Genomic DNA, 23,231 nt, shown 5'->3' with positions numbered 1-23,231 from the left:
TTTTGTTTTTATTGAATATATGGATATCATGTGGTAGTGAATATATATATAAAGAAGAAAAAAAAAAAAAAGAAGAGGAGGAGGATAACAATAATGATAAAAGAAAAGAGAGAGAGAGAGAGGGAAAGAGAGAAAGATACTATGCTAAATTGTATTGATTCTTTTTTGATTTCAAACTAATCATTTCATCCATGCGTCGTGTCAATAAATGATCTGTACGATATTGTTCATAAAAGCGTTCTACAGTGTCGATACGTAACATTTCACGGTGACTTGATAACAACATATGAATCAATCTTTCAAAATCACAATGATTAGGGTTGAAACAATCCACCGTAGCCCAAGGATAAATTCTTCCCAAGATGGTTGTAGTTGAAGGAGGCCCAGGAAATTTGTTGCTGTGATTGCTTCTACGATTTCGTAAGGACGTCATACTCTTGTTGTTGCGCTTCATATGAACAGAAGAAGAAGAAATAGAATTATCATTCTTGTTCTTATTGTTGTTGTCGTCGTCGTCGTCGTTATTGTCATCATCATCGTCATCATTATCATCGTCATATGGATTCTGAGGTAATACATCATCATAATAAAAGAAGCTGCTTTTGGACTTGTTGGTTACTGGTGGTGTTTTTTCTACTTCCTTGGTGATCACAATGGGTCTTCCGCTAGTGACATCCTGTTCATATCCAATGAGAGCGAGTGGCATATTGTCCAAGTAATCCATCATAGCACGTGCATCTTCATCGCCATCTAGTTCTACAGATTCTTCTAGTATTTCCATAATCGTATCCAATGTCACTGAGCCGCTATTGCTGTTACTTTTGTTGTTATAAAAACCATTATTGTTATTGCGTCTTATCGAATTCCGTCTAAAGTCATTGTTGTTATGATTGTTGTCATTAAAGTCTGTGTCATTATCACTGTCATGGTCGTTATCATTGTCGTCAACCTGATCCTCTTCGACATCATCATCATCATCCAAATCCATATAGCCATATAAAGGTATTTTGAGAATATCAAATACTTCTGCACGAAAATTCCTTTTCAACACTTCACGCCTAGTAGTAGATAAAGTGTCTGCCTTGCCAAGAACTGGAATGACATTCACACGAGAACTAAGTAGTTTCAGAGAATAACGGTCAATAGCACTTAGTCCATTTGTAGAGTCAGTATCGAGAAAATAAATGCAAGCATGGATTTGTGTATCAAGTGCCTTGACATCACGTCTAATCTTGGATTCCTTTATATAAAAAAAATAAGAAAGAAAGAAAGAAAGAAAAGAAAAGAAAAAAAATGAGTAAAAAAAAAAAAAAAAAAAAAAAAAAAAAAAAGAGAGAGAGATAGAAAATGAATTGAATTGAGAAATAAATATATAAAAATTACCTCTGCAAAAGTCCGTTCAAATTGATAATCAATATATTTGGCAAGATATTGAAGTTGATAATCAATAGCATAACCGTCTATGAGACCTGGAGCATCAATGACAGTAAAAGCAGTCCGTTGATCATTCTCTTCAAACTGCATAGTGACACTATAAAGCTGCTCAGTTGACTGTAACGGACCATCCAAGACATGTGGTGTAGATTCTTTAAAGCTACCTTCCACAATATGAGGTTTCATTCTTTCGCATAAAGTTCTAATAAAAGCAGTTTTACCAGATCCAGCAGATCCTATGACCATAATATTAAAATACGAATTCAAATCTTTACGCGACTTCATTTGGCTGGATCGTCGCGGTGTGTAGCCATTATTCCAAATCATCATGTTGTTAACTTATTTGATTTGTATGGATCGTTCGTAAATCAAACAATAAGAGAAGAGAAAAGGAAACAAAAAAAAAAAAAAAAAAAAAAAAAAAAAAAAAAGAGCGATATTTCATATTTCATTTTTATAATAAGACAAGTTTGATAATAACAAACAAATACAAAGAACAATGAATTCCCCTTTTTGTATATTGATGCTTTTTAAAGTACTTTTTTCAATTTAACTAGTATCATCAAATATATACAAACGGAAAATACCTCTCCGTAGTTTGTAATACTCTACTTCCCTTCCATGCCAAAAAAAAAAAAAAAAAAAAAAAAAAAAAAAAGATGAAATATAATAGATAATCATGAAATGAATTTTTGATTTATTGAATGAATATAAAATGCAATAATATGAAGAAATTGCCAAAAATAATAAAAAAAAAAATACAAATATACAATATATATATATATATATCAAAACTATCACTATAATTAGTATTCTTCTTCTTCATCTGTATCAGGGCCAGTCATGTCAATATCAGGTATAGCCATATCCACATCATATTCACCATCCGAATCATCTTCAATTGTAATTGTGTTGCTCGTCGAAATTGTTTTATCTTGATTGGTTGCAGTTGAGCTATTTAATTCTATGCTACCACCCTTATCATTCATATCGGTTTGCTTTGTTGTCATTGTTATTTCCGTTTCATCTTGATTCATCTCATCGTCGATATCAAATTTAATTTCGCTTGTCGATAGTTTCTTTTCCTCTATCACCTCTTCATCCAGTACAATTGAACTGCTCGTTGATGTAATACTTTGTTCAACGTTTTCTATAGTTTCAGTCACCATCGACTTGCTTGCTGTCTTTTCGATATCATTTTGTTCAAGTTTACCATTTGAGGCACCAACTGATTGTTCAATATCGGAAGGGTTTGTTGTAACTTGTTTGATTGTTTCTGCGACTTGAATGTTTGTACCATTGAATTGTTGACCAACTATGCTTGTTGTTGCGGGGTAACTTGGCTTGGGCATGCTGATATTTGAGTTTGTACTATCAACTTTTTGAGAAATATTTGCTGTGATGGTGTCAGTTGTAGTAGGATAACTTGACGTAGAAGTGTTGACACTGGATTTCATAGTCTTATCATTTTGTTGTTCTGCTTGATTGATTTTGGTTGTAATAGTATTCATAGTAGATTGAATAGGTGGCATTCGAGGATGAATAATCAGATCACAGATGTTCAATCCATATTTGCATATTGTTTGGAGCTAATGAAAATAAAAAAAAAAAAAAAAAAAAAAGGTAGCTGAATATAGATACTTTCTCATCCAAAAAAAAAAAAAAAAAAAAAAGGAAACCTCTTACCTTGTGATTTTGTTCATTGATACCAGCAGAAAAGATACGAATAGCATGAGGTAAAACATTAGCTTGTACTTCAATAGGGTTCATGACAGAGGACAAAAGACATTGATAGAGCTTTTCCTTGATTAGCAATTCATTTTCTGTGGTGGATCCAAGTGTTTTTTGAGTCATAGACAAAAGACGAGAAATGACATTGGCATCAATCGTATTCCGAGATTGTAAGTCCATGGATGATCCAAAGCAATTAATAAGTTGTTGTAAAGATTCCAAAGCAGCTACTTGAATATCAAAAGGAGCTTGTGTACTGGTTCCAATGGCTGTCAAACTATCCGAGTTAGTCAAAGCATCACGTTTTCTTTTCATTGACTTGTTCTAAAAAGCAATACCATCAGTAACTGAATGTTTCCTCTCTTTTCTCTCATTTTACCTTTACTTCCGTGGGAATCATATCAGTCACCTTTTGTTCAGTCACCAATATATCTTTAAGAACGCTTGCCACGAGAGGTTTACCGATAGATTCACCGAAACCATAACCAAATTGTTGCAAACATAACGTAATGTTGTTATATACTGAAATTTTCATGGTTCTAGAACATAGAATAAAATTAATTTAACATATAACTAACCTTTTTTTTTTTTTTTTTTTGGTCTGCTTACCTTTGAGTTTTGTATTCATTCAAAAGTCGTATAAAAATCCGAGAAAATAATTTGGTATATCTTGATAGATGGCATCCAGAACTGTATGATAAAGAAGAAAGTGATTATTATTTCATATCATCATTCTTTTCATATATATTTTTTTATTATTATTATTATGATCGTGTATTACCTGAGTAGTAAAGCTGACACTATTTTGTTTGCACTCAAATGAAGAGTTGGAAGACACATCATCAAACATGTAAATTCATTCTTGTCTTTAAATTCACGCATCTATCATATTTACAAATAAACGATAAGTATGTTAAACATAATATTGATCATTTGCAAACACCCAATCAAAAAAAAAAAAAAAAAAAAAAAAAAAAAAAAAACATACCAGAGATCCTTCGAATGCATTGTAGATACGACAAACCAAATCAACTAGTTGTACAACAGGAACAGATACTAGATTCAACGTGGGAGAACTATAATGATAATAATATAATATGAGTAAAATTATAACACTTCTGTTATCATCATTAAAAATGTATCATACTTGCCTTAAACATGTGGCAATAGCATTGTTCAGAGCTTGTATCCTTCGAGTAATCAATGGAAAGGATTCAATAGGATCAGGAGATAAGTCAGTCATTGGATAAGAAGGAGAAAGTTCTCCCAATTCTAGTTCTACAAAAGATATATAAATGTTGAGTATACTAGCTGTATTGAATTCAACCACTATAATAATATTTATTCTCTTCTTTTTTTTTTTTTTTTACCTTCATCGACAGTGTCAAATAATCGATTCAAACATGCATGAATAGTTCCCACAAGACGATTGAGCGTTTCTTCCCATTGATCCGAGTTGCTAATCTTGCCTCCAGTATGATGCAACACAGCAAGACATTGACAAGCAGCCAAGATTGTATCCTTATCAAAGTTTCCAGAACCATCCAAGCAAGAAAGACAAAGCTTCAAACAATGATCAATAATGTGACGCGATTGAGAAGGGAAGTGTATAATGTTTTCTTTCAACGCTGAAAACACAACCGGCTACAACCATAATACAAAAAAAAAAAAAAAAAAAAAAAAAAAAAAAAAGAAAGAAAGAAAGAGAGAGAGTATTTAGTAAGTTTATTTGAATCCTAAAGATATATTCTTCTTCTATTATCTTTTCTTTTTCTTACACGAAGATCATTCTTGCAAAGCGAGAGCAATATCTGGTTGAATCGAGGCAAATTCGGTATAGTGATTTCACGTTGTAATTCCGGTTTCGAAGACGTGAATGTAAAGAGGTAAGATAACGTTTCAATAGCAGCTTTGTGTATCATACTTGTTTCTGGTTTCTATATGAAAAAAAAAAGAAAAAGGCTCGTTTAAAAAAAAAAAAAAAGATTATCATACTTACTGCAATCACACCCAACAGTTGACTAGTCCAAGATCGAATATGTGCGAAAAGAAGAGAGTTTGATTGTTCACATGTTAACTTGATCAATACGATAGCTGTCCACCTAGCTGTAGCTTGTTTGGATTGAATCAACGAGTTAAGGCGAATGGTCCATTTTCGTCGTACACTTGACAATTGTTCACTTTCTTCTTCTTGATCTTTAAGTAGACACCGTGTCACAAGAGCATCCATTACAAAAGGTAAACTACCATGCACCTTGGTTTCATCATTCAAATATGAAGATATCAACTGAGCCAGCATTGCACTTTGACTGTTCGACAATGTTGACATGGTTGATTGACAATAAAAAAGAAATATTTTTTTTTAAAAAAAAAAAAAGTCCTTGTTATAAGTTCCACGTCCGATTCCTATCCCAAAAAAATCAAAAAATGAACGTACCCGTGACGGGGGTCGAACCCGCAATCCTCGGATTAGAAGTCCGAAGCGATATCCAATTTCGCCACACGGGCTTGGTTGAAATTTGAGCTGACAATTTTTATATCAATCTAATCTTAATTTCAGCCAATCAGATTTGAGTATTCTTGGACTGTTTACAGATTTGGTCATGAACCTTTTTTTTTTTTTTTTTTTTGAGGGGGGTTGAATTTCCTTGAATGCCTTTTTTTTTTTTTTTATTTTAAAAATTTCTTTTTATACTTTGCTTTTACCTTATATATATCTTTACTGTATCTTTATCTTGTTTCTTTTGTTATCTTTTTATATTAGTTTTTATTAATTTATTTTATTCATGCTCAAACTATTTTATTTCTTTTACGATTTGAATAAAATTGTATTCAAAAAAGCTGATGGACGAACATGCACAACAATGCAAATTCAACAACTTACAACAAAGTGCGCAAGACCGAACAAAATGACCAACAACTTTGTATTCAACTCAATATGGATGCCAACACCTCTAAATACTGTACGTCATTGATAAATTGGATTCTACTACAGAACGTAGATGTTTATATTGTAAGTTATAAGTACAGAATACAATAGAAAAATGGACGCTGTTTTGATGAATTACCTTTTTTTTTTCAAGTTCGCGACTAACTTTTTTTTCTTTTTTTTTTTTCTTTTTCTTTTTTTTTTTCTTTTTCTTTTTTTTTTTTTTCTTTTTCTTTTTCTTTTTTTTTCTTTTTCTTTTTTTTTTTCTTTTTCTTTTTCTTTTTTTTTTCTTTTTCTTTTTCTTTTTCTTTTTTTTTTTTTTTTTTTTTTTAGATTACAATTATTTTATTCAAGCAAATCCTAGTTCTTTATTCATCAGTATTGGTCAAAGCATACGGAAGGATTTTGAATCCAAATGGTCCATACCTATTGTTGAAAACAGTTTTGAGTTCATCTCCTATCATTCTTAGTGACTCTTCACATCTTGGCAGGTAAAATATCAATCAATTCAGATATCCATCAATACCAGACAGAAAATTTGTATTTTTAATTGCCCAATTTGTTTTAGAACTTCTTAGTCGACATGACACTAGCCTGGATTAGACCAAGTTGTAGGGGAGGGTATTCTTGAGCTCATCAAGTTCAAGTGAACTCATCTTTATATTACTGAAATGGTATCACTTGTGTTGATCGTATGTTCAATTGATTGTGATTGTGGTAGACCAGGTAACTTATCTTGAAACACACTGGAATATTATTTATCTATTTCTATTCATTTCTCATCAAAATAGCGATGGATGATTGTTATTGTGCGGCAAAGCGGTCTGTGGCATTACGGATACTTTGAATATTGTAAGTGCTTTGGTAATGGATAACAAGGATAAATTAACGCTATATATTTTAGCTTCTTTTTATAGACAATGTAGTAGTCATACAGTATGCAGGATGGAATAGCGTCAGGTCAACCAAAACTTTGGCATATCGTTTGATCGTCTCAATTCATGTTATCAAGATGGTCCCATTACCATTTATACATTGTGAAATTCCGTTACTTGATGGAGAAGGTCAATCACATCAACCTTTTTTATTTGTTCAAGTTTGGTCATTGGTGATGCAAAGGTAAGCAAAGTTATTTTTACACAAAAAAAAAAAAAAAAAAAAAAAAAAAAAAGGAAAATATGAAGGTAATATACTGTAGCTTTAACACAGAAAATTTCTTTGGTAGATGGATGGATTCTATTGGAGGGGTCGTTGGAATAAAGTCATCTTGGTCGCCCATTTTTTTTTTTATCTTTTTTATCCTTTTTTTTTTTTTTTTTTCCTCTTATTTTCTTTCTCTTCTTTCTTTTACATTCTATCATCGTGAATACCACTTCATTTTTTTTTAAAAAAAAAAAAAAAAGGTTAGCCTTTTCTCAATGTTATTTTATATATTACCTTGAATTCTTTCTTTTTCTTTTACATTTGTCTTTTATTTTTATCTTTTTTTTTTTTTTATCAACAAATAGATCTCTCCTTCTGAATTGCTTGACTCTATATAAGGTATAGTTATATAAAGACGTCCTTATTCCTCCCAACTAGTAGTTTGTGGATTGTGGAAAACTGATTGACCATTCTTTTTGTCATTTCTGTTATTAGGGATAAGCTGAACAAAAAAAAAAAAAAGAAGAAGAAATGCAAACGGACAAGGATGCTTTTGATAGGCAGGTAATTTTCATTTTCTTTTGTAGTTATTTGATGTTGTTACTTTGTATTTTAGTATATCAATTGGTATACTAGTTATATTTTGATTCAATAAAGGGTTCTATTTTTATTCCAAGTACTTCTTTTTTACATTGTTAATGGTATCGATTCCTTTTTTTTTTTCCTAAAATGTATCATTCTCCGTAATGTACTTTAGTTCTTAGATTTCTTTTCTTTTCACGCACGTGTTTTCTATTGAAGTCTTCTTGTGGCTGTTGATTGACTATAGTATTAGGTTGAACATCCGTAACATATCCATCTTACAATTTATCATCCTGTCAAGGATATTAATAAAAATCATGCAAAATACTGAGTTTTATTACAGTATTTTTATTTACTTCTTCTTTTTGTTTCCTCTTCTCCTCTTTTCTCCTTGCTTCATTACAACCATGATACATTAGTTAGTCTCTCCTTTCTTTAGTTTAGATATAAATATGCTATTTTATTTATACAACAATAAAGAACTATCTGTTACCTTTAGGCAACAATTACTTTTGTCGTATCAGCTTATTTCATAACCATACGTGTAAAATAAAACTAAAGAATGCATTCACAAATAAAGAATAAAAAAAAAATACATTGTAAGATGGAATCAATTACATTGACATGTAACAAAGTAGTTGGAATAAAAATAAAAAGTTTTATTAAATAAAAATATAACTACTAAAGACTAGTAATTGATATACTATAACTAAAATTGTTATAAAGAAAGGAAAGAAATAAAAAGAAAATAAAAATTACCGCATATCTAAAAAATAAAAAATAAAAAAAAGTACGGACTTTGAAAGTCATTATGCTTATGGTCTTTTGATACTATCAAGAAAGATATATATCAATGTATAAACACTTCAGGGCAACTAATATAATGAATCACTACACATATGATGATAACATCACATCAATGAGAAATAAAATACTAATAAGATTATACGCCCTGTATAACAGTATTACAAATCAGAACAGAAAAAAAAAATAAAATAAAATTTGATCACCAATCATAAATATAGTATGATGATATCAGTATTACGTATCACTCACTACGTACTTATATATAAGACCAACAAAACTTTTTATGTAGGTACTTTGTCTCTTTTTTTAACCACTTTCAAATAAAAAAGAAATCTCACAGACTTGTTCTTGTCTCCCTTTTTTATTTTTTACTAACCATATCTACACCAATTCCACAGCTTTTTTTTTTCCCTTCTCAGACTCTTTCCCCTTCTCAGGCTTTTTCCCCTTATTTTTAATCAATAGTTTTTTTTTATATATATAAATACATCCATTATTTATATTTTTTTTATTCAACAAAAAGTTTTTTTTTTTTAACCAAAATCACATTGGCCACTCTTAAGAAATAAATCATCCTAAGTTTTATCTTTATTTTTTTTTATCATCAAGCAATCATCAAGCATTTTATTCAAGTTATTTGGTTGATCATCATCATCTGTGATCAATTCATCAAGACATCTATTTCCTTTTTGGCTTACATTTATATTTTTTTTATTTTACTTTTGTTCTTTTTATATAAAGAACTGGTGCTCACTATACGATCAATCATCATCAATATCATCGTATTGATAATATCATCTATATTTTTTATAAATCAATTATCCACTCAAGTAACAAGAAAAATCCTAAACATTGTTAAGATAAAAAAAAAAAAAAAAAACGAAAGAAGGAAAAGGAGACATGTACCACAATAATCATCATTATCAATACTATCAATGTTCATCATCAAAATCTTTATTTAACATGATCATCATTGATTTTCATATACTACACCATAATCCATGATCACCATTTCCCTCAACAAAAAAAAAAAAAAAATATAAAAGCATGAATTTCTCTAGAACCACAATAATCTTAATATCCACAATAATCACTTCATCCAACCGATAGCCCCGTTCCAAGTAACTAATGACGATGCTGAACAATTATTACACTTGCTGGTACCTAATTACATAAACAAGATGCGGGAGCTCAGAGAGAAGGAAGATGAGCTTAAAAGAATAGAAAACAAAGACATACCTCTAGTGATACAAATCTTACATGACAATTTCAATAAGTCTCATGGTAGCACGGCAAGAAAAGCATACGTGAATAATCGTGTTGGCTTCTTACGTTGGTTGTTGGATAAAAAAAAAATAAAAGAGAAAAAAAAAAGTTTTTTTTTTTTATATATATATTTTATCCCCCCGGTTCACTGATAACAAAATCCCTCTCTTCACATTTTAAATTCGAATCCCCCATAACATACATCACTTTGACCTCTATATAAATAGCCCTCTTTTCTTTTTTCTTTTTCTATTTTTTTTAGTCAACTTATATTTTATTTTTTTAATAATAAAAACATTCCTTCTTCATCCCATCTCAATTGTATTTGTGGATTATTACTTTTATTGGCTCACTTTGTTCTTTATTCCAAGATAGAACAACTTTATTTTATAAGAACCTTCCAAATTTGGAACAAGTCTTTATTTTTCTTTACTTTATTTTTTTTTTGTTTTACTTTATCTCTTTTCTTATACGTGTGCTTGCGTAATCAAGTACTGGTGCTCACTATAAACCTTTTAAACAATCAATCATTTGAATTGCTTTTTCAATTTTGGCTATTTGAACCAAAAAATCATTTAACATTACATTATTCTCTCTCAATCATCCGAATTACTTTTTCAATTTTGGCCTTAACAACCAAAAAATCACTTGTTAGGATGAAATCAACCTTTGAAGTTGACTGTGAATCAAGTTTTTTTTTTTTTTTTTTTTTTTTTTTTTTTTTTTTTTTTTTTTTTTTTTTTATTATTATTATTATCTTGCTATCTGTCAAAATCTTGACATTTGTCCAATTCACAACCATTTCTCACACTTTTGACCAAGACCTTCTTTTCTTTTTTATATTTTTGGTCTCATCTGAATCACTACTCTTGCACAGTTTCATCCGTTATTACATTTTTTATCACATTTATCAGTTTCATCCGTTTTATTTTCACATTGTTACTTATGATGATTAATCATCATCATCTAAAAATAATCTTTAGTTTTAGTATACGTAAATACATCTAGTAGTTTATATATATTTTTCCCTCTTTGTCAAAGATCAAGTCAATTTTATAAAATAAAAGATTATATAAATCAAATCATCTTGGCCACTCTTAAGAAATCAATCATCTTAAGTTTTATATTTATTATTTTATTATCAAGTTACATTCAAGTTATTATTATTTTATTTGATCATCATCAAGTGTGATCAAATAGTCAAGTCATCTACTTCCATATTTGGAACTTACATTTAAATATACTTTATTCTATTTTGTTCTTTTTATATAAAAGGACTGGTGCTCACTACATATCAAACATCTTCGATATTATTAATTTAATAATATCATCCATCCAATCTATATTTTCAAACATCCGTTAAGTAACAAAAAAAATCCTTAACATATTTTGGTGCTCACTACAGGGGAAGCCATTAAAATCAATTATAAGCATATCAAGTATTTTTTTTTTTTTTTTAAAAAAAAAAAAAAAAACAAAAAAAAAAACTCTTCAATCTACTACCATCAATTGAATCTGAAGCAATCATCCATAACAGATTTCGTGCTGGCTTACATCCATTGATACAACAACATTGTATAACTACTGGAAGTAAAGACATTAATCAATGGTTACGAACAGCAAATGGATGGTGGACAGCTTATCATCCTACAAAATTATCAATGGCAAATAATCCTTTTGAACCTCGTGATTGTTCCCAACGATCATCACAAATTTATAATTCTGTTTATTTTTATGAATATACAGTAGTTTTGATCCCTACTACTATGAAAATCCGCCCGAAGTCATCCAAGTACAAGATCCACCAAAAGAAAAAACATCATACGTGGAATATAGTATTGAAGATACAACCAACAAATCATCATCTATCCCACAAAAAGAATCTGTATCTACTGATAATGAAGAATATGAAGAAGACTGGACCGATGAAGAAACGGAAGTTGATGATGAAGATCAAGATTTTTATTTGACAACAGCTAAACGAGGAATTGACTATACTACACAAAATGAAGTCCAAATAAACACCAATGAATTTGAATCCTACTTACCTACATACACTAAATGCCCTGTAAACGTATCTGAAGTCAAAGCCAACGATATGCTAATCCTTTCAAACATGTCAATGGAATCATCCTATCAAGAAGAAAAACAAAATATTCAGTATCATATGAATAATGACACAGAAGAAATCAAAAAATATTCAGTATCATATGAATAATGACACAGAAGAAATCAAAAAATATTCAACAAACACTTTGATTGCAAAACCTTACCTTGACGATATAAATAAAGAAGAAACAGAAGAAGCTGCAGAATACAAGTTGGTATATATGGAAACAAATGAATCAAACAGCCAAACAAGAATAGCATAGACAAGTAATGAATCTATTAAAGATATGTGGAATCCCATAAAACAAGTAAAAATACAGTTAGGCAACTTACTACCAAGTATACAACAATCCTTTTTTTTTTTTTTTTTTTTTTTTTATCTGAAGACACAATACCAGAGTATATATGATTGGCACAACAACAAAAAAAGAAGAACTGTCTTTTTGGAAAACAAAACCATATTACAAGATAAGTCACCACCGATGAAATATTGTCTAATACAAGTCAAAAAGAAGAACGATGAATACCAAAAGGTTTTGGACTACAGCAAACAAAATATATATTCTTCATTACTTACACAACACTTACACCATTTCATACAAGTTTTCAAATACGTCCGTCATGGTAACTTACTATTCAACATGAACCAGTATTATCTTTTCAAGAATGAATTGAATTCTCTTGGATACATAATTACAAAAGTTGGAATCAAGATAAATAAAGAAAAAACAAGAAAAGCGAAAGAGATTCTTCAAAATAATCTCAAACAAATCTGGGGATTTATAGGACCAGCATCTTACTATCGGAGATTCATAAGAAAATTTACCACTGTAATCAGGCCCATACATGAACAAATGAAGACAACCAAAAAGATACTTTGGACACAAGCAACAGATTACTTCTCTTATCTAAACTATTAGTAAAAAAAAAAAAAAAAAAAAAAAAAAAAAAAGAGAAAGAAAGAAATTATTACTATCATCAATCAAAAAAAAAAAATTAATTATCAATCAATGAAAAAAAAAAATCAATGTTGAATAAAAAAAAAAAAAAAAGATTTTATAAAAAAAAAAAAAAAAAGAAATAATTTTATTTTCAATTTTTACTTTCATTTTTACTTCCCCTTTTATTTTCATTCTATTTTTTATTTCACTTATTATTTTCGTTTTCATTTTCTTTTTCATATTATATTTTTTAACCTTAAATTTCAAATAGTATAAATACCCCACCTTTTTCCTTTATTTTTCTTTTTCTTTAGTTAATCATCAATATATTTTTTTAAATAAATCTTTTCTTTTCATCCCTACTTGATTGTATTGTGGATTATCACTTTTGATTGGCTCACTTTGTTCTATATTTAAAGCCAGAACAATTTTACTCTACTTTTACTTTCCAAATTTGGAACAAGACTTTATTTTTCTCTACTTTACTTTTTGTTTTATTTTATCTCTTTTCTTATACGTGTGCTTGCGTAATCAAGTACTGGTGCTCACTATAATCAATATAAACTTTCAATCATCCGTTTTACTTTTTCAATTTTGAACCCATAAACCAAAAAATCACCCAACATCAAACAAAAAAAAAAAAATCAAAAAATCAACCAAATTGCGACCAACACTAAAAAGCTTTAGATAACACTTAACATTACAAAAAAATCTTTATTTAACAAAAGGAATGTCCCAAGGGTGGTTCGAACACCCGGCCTTCAGAACTTCAGTCTGACGCTCTCCCAACTGAGCTATTGAGACCAGTGATGTTGTGGATTCCATATCTTCATTATGAACCTCAAATTAAATTTCAGCCAATCATCGTACAGTATTTGGATCTTGGTGTTACGATGGACCAATTCATCCTGGATCTACTTCAATTTTGGTTACCGGATTTTGGGGTCTGGTCATGCGACCTTGAGGACTGGGTTCTTTTTCGGGCTTTCTTTTTTCTCTTTTCTTTTTTCTTTTTTTTACTTTTTACATTCTTTTACTTTTTTTTACATTCATTATCTTTTTTTTATATATATACTTCTATCTTTACCTATTTTTTTTTTATTTTTACATACAATAACATATATTCGTGGTTTTTTTTTATTCTGGTTTTATTTTGTATATTCGACGTTACATTCATTCCTTTTTATCTATTCGACATTACATTCATTTCTTTTTCTTTTTTTTTGAAAAACAACCTTTACTTCTTTATCGACTCAATTTATCCCTTTCTCCCCCAAGTGCCCTAACAATGTTGACAATTCGTAAACTGTATTATATTTTCCATCCAACGATTTACGCAAGATGATTGGCTGAAACCATTCGGTGGAAATATTTCCCGATCCTGGAATTCGGTATTCGGTTTCGGATTCTTCCATGGACAGCTGGCTTCCAATTTCTGACGCAATTCCTTTGGTATCTTACTCTTCTTTTGTTTCTTTTTTTTTTTCTTTTTCTTATCTTTTCTTTCACCACTTTTATATATATTACGCAATACCTTTAATTATTTAGTACAATGTATTTATTTTTTTTTTATTGGAGGAATATTAGTCTATCACGTTAGTTAATTGCAACATTCGGTATAGGAACGACATATTTTTATAGTTTATGGAATTCTTTTACGATATCATTCATCTTTTTTACATCTTTTGCAACTTATCTTTACTTTCAATTATATTCAACCTTTGTATCTTTTTTTTATCAATAAACAACTCGAATCTCTCTCCTATTTTTCGCAACAGATATTTTTATAGTCCAACACTCTTTTTTTTTTATTTATCGTCTTATTTTTTTTTTATTTTTATCTTTTTTTTTTACACACTCACTATTCCTACACGTATCATCTTTGGTGAGACTACTAGGGGGTGCAAAATTCAAGAACAAGCAAGTATACTGTAGAACAATCTTAGAACTGAACTATGGAAAGCAAATTTGGCAGATTCGTCGGTGGACCAGAAGTGTTGAACGGCTCTCAAACTGGATTGAATGGGAAAACATGGATTAGGTCACTGGAAAGACTATACAAGGGTATGCATATGGATGACGAAGAAATCTTGTTGGTAGCAACCTCTCATCTACGTGGACGGGCTCTCAAGTGTTGGGATTGGAATGAAGATACGGTGATCACTTGGAAGGAGTTCAAAGAAGTTTTCGAAAAACAATTTATTGACTCAAATCTATCAAGGTCTTTATGGGATGATTTATATAAGTTACGACAAAGGGACAATCAAACAACTGATGATCTGGTTTTTCATCTGCAAGAACTTTTGTGCTCTCTCAACATCAAAGATGAAGAAACGAAAGTACGTTTTTTTGTGCAAGCTATAAGACCTGATCTAGCTTATGAACTGGAATCGAAGTGGTAATGATGATGAAAATCCGATGGTGTGGCTACGTACGATCGATCATATTCGCAAGGGTGCTGGTTTATCTGATGATGACGCTCTTTTGGTAGTCGGGTCGTATTTGAAGGGCTTAGCTAAGGTGTGGTGGTCGTTATATGAAGGAAAGACGAAGAATTGGCATGATTTCGAAAAGTTGTTCAAAAATAAATGTTGTCATCAACAGAGTACCGTCTACTGGCAAGAAATCCACAACGTCAAACAAACACCTGGTGAATCTGTCGAAAGTATCTCATTGAAATTGAAACAGTTATTTGGATTGATGAAAATAACTGATGACTCGTTGATGATTGGTGTCTTTTTAAAAGCAATTGATCAAGAGGTTGCTGTTCATGTTGAAAGAAATGGTCTTCCTTTTGTGTTCGATGATGTGGTCAATAAAGCGATAGATGTTGATAGAATCAATAAGCGATATGGTGCTGCAAGTTGGTCGTCGACTCCCCCGAGTGCCCTAACAGTTGTTGTCGTTTTGTAAGTAATATATGAATTGGATCGGCCAAAAAAGGAAATGTAAAGGTAAGTAAAGATATAAAAATGTAGATGATTATTTTTATACTTTACCAAAATAAAATAGAAATAGTTTATAAAATAGTTTTTTAGTTGATTGATTATTTTTTTATTTAAAAAAATAAAGATGATTATTTATACTATTTATGATGTTTGTTAATATATAAAAAAGGAATAAAACTAATAGTATAAAAAGGAATAAAAATAAAAAAAGGAAAGGAAGGATGATAATAAAAACAATGGAAAAAAAAGGAATGGAATGGTTATTCTTGTCGTTGTCATTTTGGGACTTTTGTACTAGGTCTTTTCTTGCGCCACTTAGACCCAGCAGGCATCACCACTGATATACCACGATCATCCACAGTGTGGCCACCTAGCGAAGCCGACATGATGTAAAGCCTAGAAGGTAGATATAAAGCCAATTCAAAATAAGGACAAATAACAATGAATCAGAAGAACTTGTAATATACGATTAACCGGTTTCCTTCTTGGTTTACCTATATTCATGAAGTAAAGGTAAGTAATCCCAGGTAAGTTTTGTCCAGTAAAAACTAAATCCAACAATAAATAAAAAAAAAAAACTATTCGAATGTCGTATCTAAAAAGAATGTCGTAATTCACTAATGTAATAAACTAATAACTATCCAATAAAATAAAAATATAAGTTAAACTAAATATTATACGAGTATTGCGTGATAGAAGTAAAAAGTGGTGAAAAAAAAAAAATGAGATCAAAAAAAAAAATTGAGTCGAGAGTTGGAGTTACCTCAACCACAGTTATTGTTAGGGCACCTGGGGGAGAAGGGAATGAATTGAGTCGAGAGAGAAGTAAAGGTCGTTTTTCAAAAAAAAAGAAAAAGAAATGAATGTAATGTCGAATAAATAAAAAAAGAATAAATGTAACGTCGAATATACAAAAATATAACCAGAATAAAGCCCACGAATATAAGTTTATTGTATATAAAAATATAAAAAAGATAGGTAAAGATAAAAGTATAAAAAGATAAAAAGATAATGAATGTAAAAAGTACTAAAAAAAAAGAAAAGAGAAAAAAAAAGAAAAAGAGAAAAAAAGAAAGCCTGAAAAAGAACCCAGTCCTAAAGGTCGCATGACCAGATCCCAAAATCTGGTAACCAAAATTGAAGTAAATCCAGGATGAATTGGTCCATAGTAACACCAAGATCCAAATACTATACGATGATTGGCTGAAATTTAATTTGAGGTTCATAATGTAGATCTGGAATCCACATTATATCCAAAGCCGATTGCCGTGTCCAAAACCTGAAAAGTAACCGCCAAACCATATTGACCAACCACATTGCGAGAATCGTTGGGTGGAAAATATAATCCAGTATACAGCTTGTCAACCATGTCACGTATGGTGTTTGTCGTAAAAATTATACTGATGATGATGATGATTAATTTGTCGATACTTTTGTATTGTCGATGATGATTGTTCTATTGTAATGATAAATGAGTATACTGTATACTTTTCCAACCGTTCAGCAGCATGAGAGTCCATCACACTTGGTATCATGTTTTTCCGTTCGTGATAAGATCGTAGTTTAACACCGTTAACAGCACCATCTAACCTTTTTCCACCTTTACCTACGAGCCAATAAGTTCCATTTTTGTTCACCTTAGCTATTTTATAGGGTCCAACCAAATATCATCCAACTTGTTTTCCTTGATACGTATGACGTTCATTTGTAACTTGATCGCCGTTGTTTTGTTTAGGTGATTGAACTAGATGCACCTTCAAAGCTTTGAATTCTTCCACCAACCAATTCATTTTACTTTCCACCGTTGATCCAGATGCCATTCTTCTTGTATTCATCACCGAAGAGGATCCAGTAGTCAAATAAGTTGGTACTTGAGTATTACGACCACCCTTGTATTTATTTTTCAATGATTCCACTCGTTTAGCTTTTTGTATTGTCATCACATACTGTAAGATACTGGTCCTTTCCACTTTATACGCAAGTGATACATCCATAGCCTTTAAGAAATAACGTTTCTTTGTCGCTTCATCTTTGATGCTTAATCTTGGAAATAATTCTTCAAGACAAAGTTGTAATGCCCCAACTGTTTGATTTCCTTGTTTGGCACCTTCCAATTCATTCCACCAGCCATCCTTTGTTTGTTCAGATACAAAAAATTCTTCGAATTTATCTTTGAATTCTTGCCAATCATTGATTTCTTTTTCGGCCATGTCCCACCAAGATGCAGCCATACCTTTCATTAATGTAGATGCTATAAAGATAATGTCCTCATCGTTCATTTGAACACCTTTCCGTAATAAATCCATGTTGCGTAACCATTGGTAAGGATTTTCCTCCTCGGTTCCATAGAAACGATCAGGTTTGTCTATATACGCCTTAATATCCATTAATCGTGAAGTAGTCGAATCCATCATTACACCAATACGTTCAATGTAGTCAGTACCACAAAAAGCAAGAAATCTATCCAATCCACTGCACGTCCACTTCTAATAATATCGTCCCAGTTGCCTTCAAAAACGTCAGCAGGTATGTTGCACCTGGAAGAGAGCATAGCTTCGCCAACATTAACGAGCTTGACACCATCAAGGAAGAAGGGGAACTTTTTCCATGCGCCACCAGCAACGTTTCTGTCTGGAATCATTTCATTGACATTAGGTGAACCAAAAAGATCTTTCAATTGTTTCGCCAGACCAGGACCCAAAAGATGCATTTCATCCAAACCAAAAAAGTTGGTTCCATTGAATGTTTGAAGAAGAGATATTGAACTTATCCTGATTCCAAGCTATGAAATAATATGGAAAATATTAATGAGGGTTACTTTTTTTTTTTTTTTTTTTTTTTTTTTTTTTACTTACGTAGGGTTGAGGTTGACGAAAGTGTTCAACAGTACGAAGAGAGCAGTGTGATGCGCGACCAGGAAAGTACTGTACATACCGGTTCCTTCAGAGCTTGATCCTTTTACAACACAAATACGACAACCAGACCTAGACGTATGCCCTGAGTGATTGATGATATCTGCAACAGCAGGGATATCGCCTAAGAATGTCATGAGATGGACCTTGGAGCGAATCAATAAACCATCACGGGTGTGAACTTTAATACCAAGTCTTGAGAGGAGATCGAGTTCTTTGTAAATTGGTGTCAGAAACGTATGAAGGTTGCCAGGCTTCTTTGTTCCGGAAATCATGCATATTTGGTGCAAGTTGTGCGTCTTGTACCTAATAAAATATGTATATCAGTTTAGCTTGTACTTTTGATCTTTTTTTTTTTTTTTTTTTTTTTTTACCTGTTACGGGGATCGATATTATAGTTGACTAAATTCACCAAAGTGCCTTGATTATAACTTCCATCGAAGGGTCTAAATCCATCTACATAGAGTCCAACTGCAATGTCAAATTCAGAATCAAATAATCCATTTTTCCGCATATCCGTATAATTACGTCCATCGAAAATATCAGTCATTGTGGTGGTGTTATCAAATGATCTGTTGCTTCGATGCATCAATTATTGCCGGGAGAGGGGGTTGTACAATTCAAAAGCCATAATATCACTGATGGAAGCGAAAGTCATTGATTGATGAGGAATCTTGCTGTTTTTCTGGTATCGATCGTGCTTGCAAATATCACACTTCAGGCAGGGTCCAAGCGCAGGTTCATCATCAAGGTACATTCGACAGCCATTCGGACACACATCGTACCGAGTAAAGGTGATTGGATAGTCGTTTCTGGTCTTCTTTCTGTTGGCATATGTTGACTGGATGCGTCGCCCAAAAGGTTCTATGAAGAAAAGGTATATTAGTTTGTTATAATTCAAACTAAAAAGCTCTTCGTTTACATTACCATAGACTTCAAGAAGTTCCTTGTTAATCAGTTTCGCAATCTTGTTGAAACATTCACGAGAGACGTTATGTTGTTGACAGATTTCAAACAAGGCAGTACTAGGGTCATCATCATTCTGTATAGGTCGTTGGAAGTTGGCACTTGAGTACATCTTCGGTTCAGTGGGATCTAAGAAGTGAATAATAACAGTATTAATAATTGCTTATCTTATAAACGCACAACTCTTCCCAACATACTTTCAAGAGCAGTGAATGGAGCCACGGAGCTAGTTCCAGTCAATCCATCATCAATATCCATTTCCACATCGTCAATTGGTATAGTTTCCGTTTCCAAACTTTGTTCGTTAGTGACAGTAGCGTTGTTCTGCTTGTTCCATCAACACTATATTCTAGCTGCTAACTTGGGCTGCTTCAACAAAGAGAACAAAAAAGAAGAGCAAGTTAGTATTACAGTATAATTATTTAATGCCTTTTTTTTTTTTATTTATTTATTTATTTACCTGGTCCAGTAAGACTTGTCGGAAAACCTTCAACATTAACGCAGGCACGAATATGGGACTGACTGTCAGTAATTGTTCCTCCAAAGTTACGTTGGCAGAAAGGGCACTGTTTAGAGAAAGCTTCCCCTGTAGTGAGCACCAAAATATGTTAAGAAAGTAATCCAAAATAAAAGAAGTAATATATTTGATGTTGAATGATTAAAACTCGGATGATTATTTTCAAAGAGTGACCAAGATGATATTGTTTTTATAAAAAAAAAAAAAAAGGGAAAAAGCCTGTTCAAAAGAGAGAGAGTGAGAGAAGTCCGAAAAGAGAGAGAGATAAAAATAAATTCTTCAACAAGTCAAAAGCGGACAATTTTTTTTTCTTTTTTCCCCTCTCTCTTCTTCCCTTTTTTATAATGTTTTACCACTACTCATGTAATTAGCTCATTCATATGGAAAAAAAAAAAAAACATTGAATATAATATATCCATTAGTTGAAATAAAGTTGGACAATATTTTGTCTTCGTGGCTAACACTACTCATGTAATTAGCTCATTCATATGGAAAAAAAAAAAACATTGAATATAATATATCCATTAGTTGAAATAAAGTTGGACAATATTTTGTCTTCGTGGCTAACATTATTGCTTTATATATACTTGATTTAGGAATATCTATGGATGAGTATAGGGGGCTCTATGTACATTACAGTCTAGTTTACCAAAGTGGTGTTATTTGAAATGAAGGCATGGTTAATATGGTAAAAATGAACAAAAAAAAAAAAAAGCAGGCTAGTCATTATCTTTTACTTTGATTTTGTAGCAAGTATGTACAACTGAATCAAAATACAAAGGTAATGGAAAAAAGTAAAGTTGAATGGAATATTGATGGACTATATGATTCTTTTCTTTTCTATGTACAGTATACTCTCAGGTTGTATTCATGTGTTTGAACTAGGTCATGAAGGTAAGAACGAAATAAAAAAAAAAAAAAAAAAAAAAAAAAAAACAGGTACTTGAATTGATTGAGATCTCCTTACAGGCTTTATATTCTTTTTTTTTTTTTTTTCTTTACAAACTCTAGATGTGTCCAAAATGATTCGCCACCAATGCCAATATCCTTTTTATTTGAAAATGAAAACGGGAAAAGGTTGAATGGAACGAAATCTCTTTACTGAACTACTTTGATTCCTTTCCTTTTACTCTCTATACTTGTGTGCCCGAGCGATTCAACCAGATGGCCAAAAATGAAATGTAAGTCAACGAATAACAAAAAAAAAAAAGAATGAATTGAATAAAAGAAACTCAATACCTACCACGTTTACTTTATTTATGACTCTTTTGCTACAAGATTCAATCACATGGCCAATGTAAAAAGTAATATAGAGAACAAGTTTTATAGAAGGATACTCATTTATATTTTTTCAATTTTGCATACAATAGGTTTAAATAAAAATGGTTGCTCTTGGATCTACTTTTTTTTTTTTTGAAGGATCAGCTTTATTCTTACATTATTATGATGGTGATTACTACCGTTTATTGGACTTGTGGATAGATGATGAAAAGATGTTTATGGAAAACAATATGTGTTTGATGTCTTCAATGGGCTCCTTGTTTATTTCCCTTTCCTTTTTTTCTTTTTTTTTTTTTTCTTCTCTCTTCCTCTCTTCAATAAAGTATACTTCACATCGTCATATATTTTCCACTTTCTTTATTATTTCTTTTATATTATTTTGTTTTTTATACAGTGCAAGTATCCCTATAGTTAATCAGTCATTTTTTTTATTATATTATTACAGTTTCAAGCAATAAATTTTTCTTTTCTTTAAAAAAAGAAAAAAAAAAATTACTTGTTCATTCTCCTGGATCGCCATCAAAAGTTGTAATTTTTATCAAACATCTTGATTACTTTTCAATCACCAAGTCTTATTATCAAGTTATTTTCTTATTTTGATCCTAATTATTAAGTGTAATCATATACTGTATTTCAATATACGTATACTTTTCTTTGGACAACATTTAGTCTATATCGTATCAGCGTATCCCGTAACCATATCCATAAAATAAAACTAAAGAATGCATTCACAAATAAAAGAATAAAAAAAATACATCGTAAGATGGAATCAATTACATTGACGTGTAACAAAGTAGTTGGAATAAAAATAAAAACTTTTATTAAATAAAAATATAACTACTAAAGACTAGTAATTGATATACTATAACTAAAATTGTTATAAAGAAAGGAAAGAAATAGAAAGAAAATAAAAATTACCGCATATCTAAAAAATAAAAAATAAATACTGACTTTGAAAGTTATTATGCTCATGATCTTTTGATACTATCAAGAAAGACACATATCAAGTATACAGTATAAGCATTCCAGGGCAACTAACATAATGAATCACTACACATATGATGATTCATCATATCAATGAGAAATAAAATACTAATAAAAATATACGCTCTGTATAACAGTATTACAAACCAAAATAAAAAGAAAATAAAATTTTGGTCACCAATGTATTACGTATCACTCAACACGAATGTATATATAAGATCAATAAAACTTTCTATGTAGATACTTCGTCTCTTTTTAACACAATTTTTCAAATAAAAGGAAATCTCACTGACTTCCTTGTCTCTTGTCGTATCAGCGTATTTCGCACCCATAACATATGCGTATAATAAAAAAATAAAAAGAATGCATTCATATATATAATACATCTTGTAGATGGAAATGACCCCATTGACATGTAATAAAAATAGTTGTAATAAAATAAAAACTTTATTGAATAAAAAAAAAAAAATGTAATCTAACGACTACACTAATGTATATAATAAAACCATAAAAAAAAAATCAATGAAAGAGAAAAAGAAAGAAAAAATAAAAAATAAAAAATAAAAATAATAAAAAAGGGGACTTTGAAATTTATTCTACTCTTTAATTTAATGAATGAAGAATGTCAATATATTTACCATATAATAATCATCATAGGGAATTAATCATATATATCGTTCA

At 30.7% G+C, this 23,231-nt stretch overlaps 8 protein-coding genes and 2 non-coding genes across 10 annotated transcripts; 2 read left to right on the top strand and 8 right to left on the bottom strand.

Moving 5' to 3' along the window:
- Positions 1-25: 25 nt before the first annotated feature.
- On the bottom strand, positions 26-650 carry BX664DRAFT_324696 (uncharacterized protein). The gene has a single exon (XM_051543893.1). The coding sequence runs from the start codon at positions 452-454 to the stop codon at positions 140-142; it is 315 nt and encodes a 104-aa protein (XP_051402960.1). The 5' UTR covers positions 455-650; the 3' UTR covers positions 26-139.
- A 1,455-nt stretch (positions 651-2,105) lies between these two features.
- BX664DRAFT_383127 (rRNA processing/ribosome biogenesis-domain-containing protein) lies at positions 2,106-5,536 on the bottom strand. Its single transcript, XM_051549099.1, has 10 exons — positions 5,165-5,536; positions 4,944-5,102; positions 4,536-4,809; positions 4,317-4,443; positions 4,154-4,241; positions 3,947-4,047; positions 3,775-3,855; positions 3,545-3,704; positions 3,121-3,489; positions 2,106-3,023 (listed from the first exon to the last, which is right to left on the bottom strand). Exons 1-10 carry the CDS (start codon positions 5,492-5,494, stop codon positions 2,241-2,243), a joined length of 2,472 nt encoding a protein of 823 aa, XP_051402959.1. The 5' UTR covers positions 5,495-5,536; the 3' UTR covers positions 2,106-2,240.
- Positions 5,537-5,599: 63 nt separating this feature from the next.
- BX664DRAFT_t24 lies at positions 5,600-5,673 on the bottom strand. Its single transcript has one exon. It is a non-coding gene; the product is annotated as a tRNA-Arg (tRNA).
- A 346-nt stretch (positions 5,674-6,019) lies between these two features.
- BX664DRAFT_311640 (uncharacterized protein) lies at positions 6,020-7,217 on the top strand (the record flags this gene model as incomplete). Its single annotated transcript, XM_051542581.1, has 4 exons — positions 6,020-6,178; positions 6,428-6,585; positions 6,915-6,946; positions 7,012-7,217. The coding sequence occupies 4 exons, from the start codon at positions 6,020-6,022 to the stop codon at positions 7,215-7,217; spliced, it is 555 nt and encodes a 184-aa protein (XP_051402958.1).
- Positions 7,218-11,381: 4,164 nt separating this feature from the next.
- Positions 11,382-12,166, bottom strand: BX664DRAFT_65066 (uncharacterized protein). Its single transcript, XM_051549670.1, has 3 exons — position 12,166; positions 11,949-12,025; positions 11,382-11,889 (listed from the first exon to the last, which is right to left on the bottom strand). The coding sequence occupies exons 2-3, from the start codon at positions 12,008-12,010 to the stop codon at positions 11,754-11,756; spliced, it is 198 nt and encodes a 65-aa protein (XP_051402956.1). The 5' UTR covers positions 12,011-12,025; position 12,166; the 3' UTR covers positions 11,382-11,753.
- On the top strand, positions 11,392-11,634 carry BX664DRAFT_238981 (uncharacterized protein; the record flags this gene model as incomplete). The annotated part of the gene is made up of 1 exon (XM_051540205.1): positions 11,392-11,634. A coding segment is annotated over one exon (243 nt), but the record flags the coding sequence as incomplete, so codon positions are not given.
- BX664DRAFT_65090 (uncharacterized protein) lies at positions 11,942-12,682 on the bottom strand. The gene is made up of 4 exons (XM_051549671.1): positions 12,635-12,682; positions 12,397-12,440; positions 12,166-12,277; positions 11,942-12,025 (listed from the first exon to the last, which is right to left on the bottom strand). The coding sequence occupies exons 1-4, from the start codon at positions 12,642-12,644 to the stop codon at positions 12,021-12,023; spliced, it is 171 nt and encodes a 56-aa protein (XP_051402955.1). The 5' UTR covers positions 12,645-12,682; the 3' UTR covers positions 11,942-12,020.
- Positions 12,683-13,673: 991 nt separating this feature from the next.
- Positions 13,674-13,746, bottom strand: BX664DRAFT_t23. The gene has a single exon. It is a non-coding gene; the product is annotated as a tRNA-Phe (tRNA).
- A 2,211-nt stretch (positions 13,747-15,957) lies between these two features.
- Positions 15,958-17,336, bottom strand: BX664DRAFT_64958 (uncharacterized protein). Its single transcript, XM_051549669.1, has 4 exons — positions 16,801-17,336; positions 16,654-16,721; positions 16,385-16,520; positions 15,958-16,286 (listed from the first exon to the last, which is right to left on the bottom strand). The coding sequence occupies exons 1-4, from the start codon at positions 17,114-17,116 to the stop codon at positions 16,261-16,263; spliced, it is 546 nt and encodes a 181-aa protein (XP_051402954.1). The 5' UTR covers positions 17,117-17,336; the 3' UTR covers positions 15,958-16,260.
- Positions 17,337-18,480: 1,144 nt separating this feature from the next.
- Positions 18,481-19,138, bottom strand: BX664DRAFT_64912 (uncharacterized protein). The gene is made up of 2 exons (XM_051549668.1): positions 18,746-19,138; positions 18,481-18,672 (listed from the first exon to the last, which is right to left on the bottom strand). The coding sequence occupies exons 1-2, from the start codon at positions 19,075-19,077 to the stop codon at positions 18,657-18,659; spliced, it is 348 nt and encodes a 115-aa protein (XP_051402953.1). The 5' UTR covers positions 19,078-19,138; the 3' UTR covers positions 18,481-18,656.
- Between the last annotated feature and the right edge of the window lie 4,093 nt (positions 19,139-23,231).

Source organism: Halteromyces radiatus, assembly GCF_025201355.1.
Source record: "Halteromyces radiatus strain CBS 162.75 chromosome Unknown BX664scaffold_2, whole genome shotgun sequence".
NCBI classification, from domain to species: Eukaryota; Fungi; Mucoromycota; class Mucoromycetes; order Mucorales; family Cunninghamellaceae; genus Halteromyces; species Halteromyces radiatus.
This window is presented reverse-complemented; position numbering and strand designations above follow the sequence as displayed.

What these genes read in the sequence shown, in the direction of transcription:
- BX664DRAFT_324696 (XM_051543893.1), bottom strand. Translation starts at nt 454, where the DNA reads ATGAAGCGCAACAACAAGAGTATGACGTCCTTACGAAATCGTAGAAGC.
- BX664DRAFT_383127 (XM_051549099.1), bottom strand. Translation starts at nt 5,494, where the DNA reads ATGTCAACATTGTCGAACAGTCAAAGTGCAATGCTGGCTCAGTTGATA. An exon ending in AACTGTTGGGTGTGATTGCA is followed by an intron (nt 5,103 to 5,164) that starts GTAAGTATGATA and finishes TTTTTCATATAG; the next exon opens with AAACCAGAAACAAGTATGAT. An exon ending in GCTATTGCCACATGTTTAAG is followed by an intron (nt 4,242 to 4,316) that starts GCAAGTATGATA and finishes TTATCATTATAG; the next exon opens with TTCTCCCACGTTGAATCTAG.
- BX664DRAFT_65066 (XM_051549670.1), bottom strand. Translation starts at nt 12,010, where the DNA reads ATGTTTGAAAGGATTAGCATATCGTTGGCTTTGACTTCAGATACGTTT. An exon ending in ACGTTTACAGGGCATTTAGT is followed by an intron (nt 11,890 to 11,948) that starts GTATGTAGGTAA and finishes CATTTTGTGTAG; the next exon opens with TATAGTCAATTCCTCGTTTA.
- BX664DRAFT_65090 (XM_051549671.1), bottom strand. An exon ending in TGCCAATCATATATACTCTG is followed by an intron (nt 12,278 to 12,396) that starts GTATTGTGTCTT and finishes TATCTTTAATAG; the next exon opens with ATTCATTACTTGTCTATGCT.
- BX664DRAFT_64958 (XM_051549669.1), bottom strand. Translation starts at nt 17,116, where the DNA reads ATGAACCTCAAATTAAATTTCAGCCAATCATCGTATAGTATTTGGATC. An exon ending in TATTCTGGTTATATTTTTGT is followed by an intron (nt 16,722 to 16,800) that starts ATATTCGACGTT and finishes TTGAAAAACGAC; the next exon opens with CTTTACTTCTCTCTCGACTC. An exon ending in CCTTTACTTCATGAATATAG is followed by an intron (nt 16,287 to 16,384) that starts GTAAACCAAGAA and finishes TCTACCTTCTAG; the next exon opens with GCTTTACATCATGTCGGCTT.
- BX664DRAFT_64912 (XM_051549668.1), bottom strand. Translation starts at nt 19,077, where the DNA reads ATGATTTCCGGAACAAAGAAGCCTGGCAACCTTCATACGTTTCTGACA.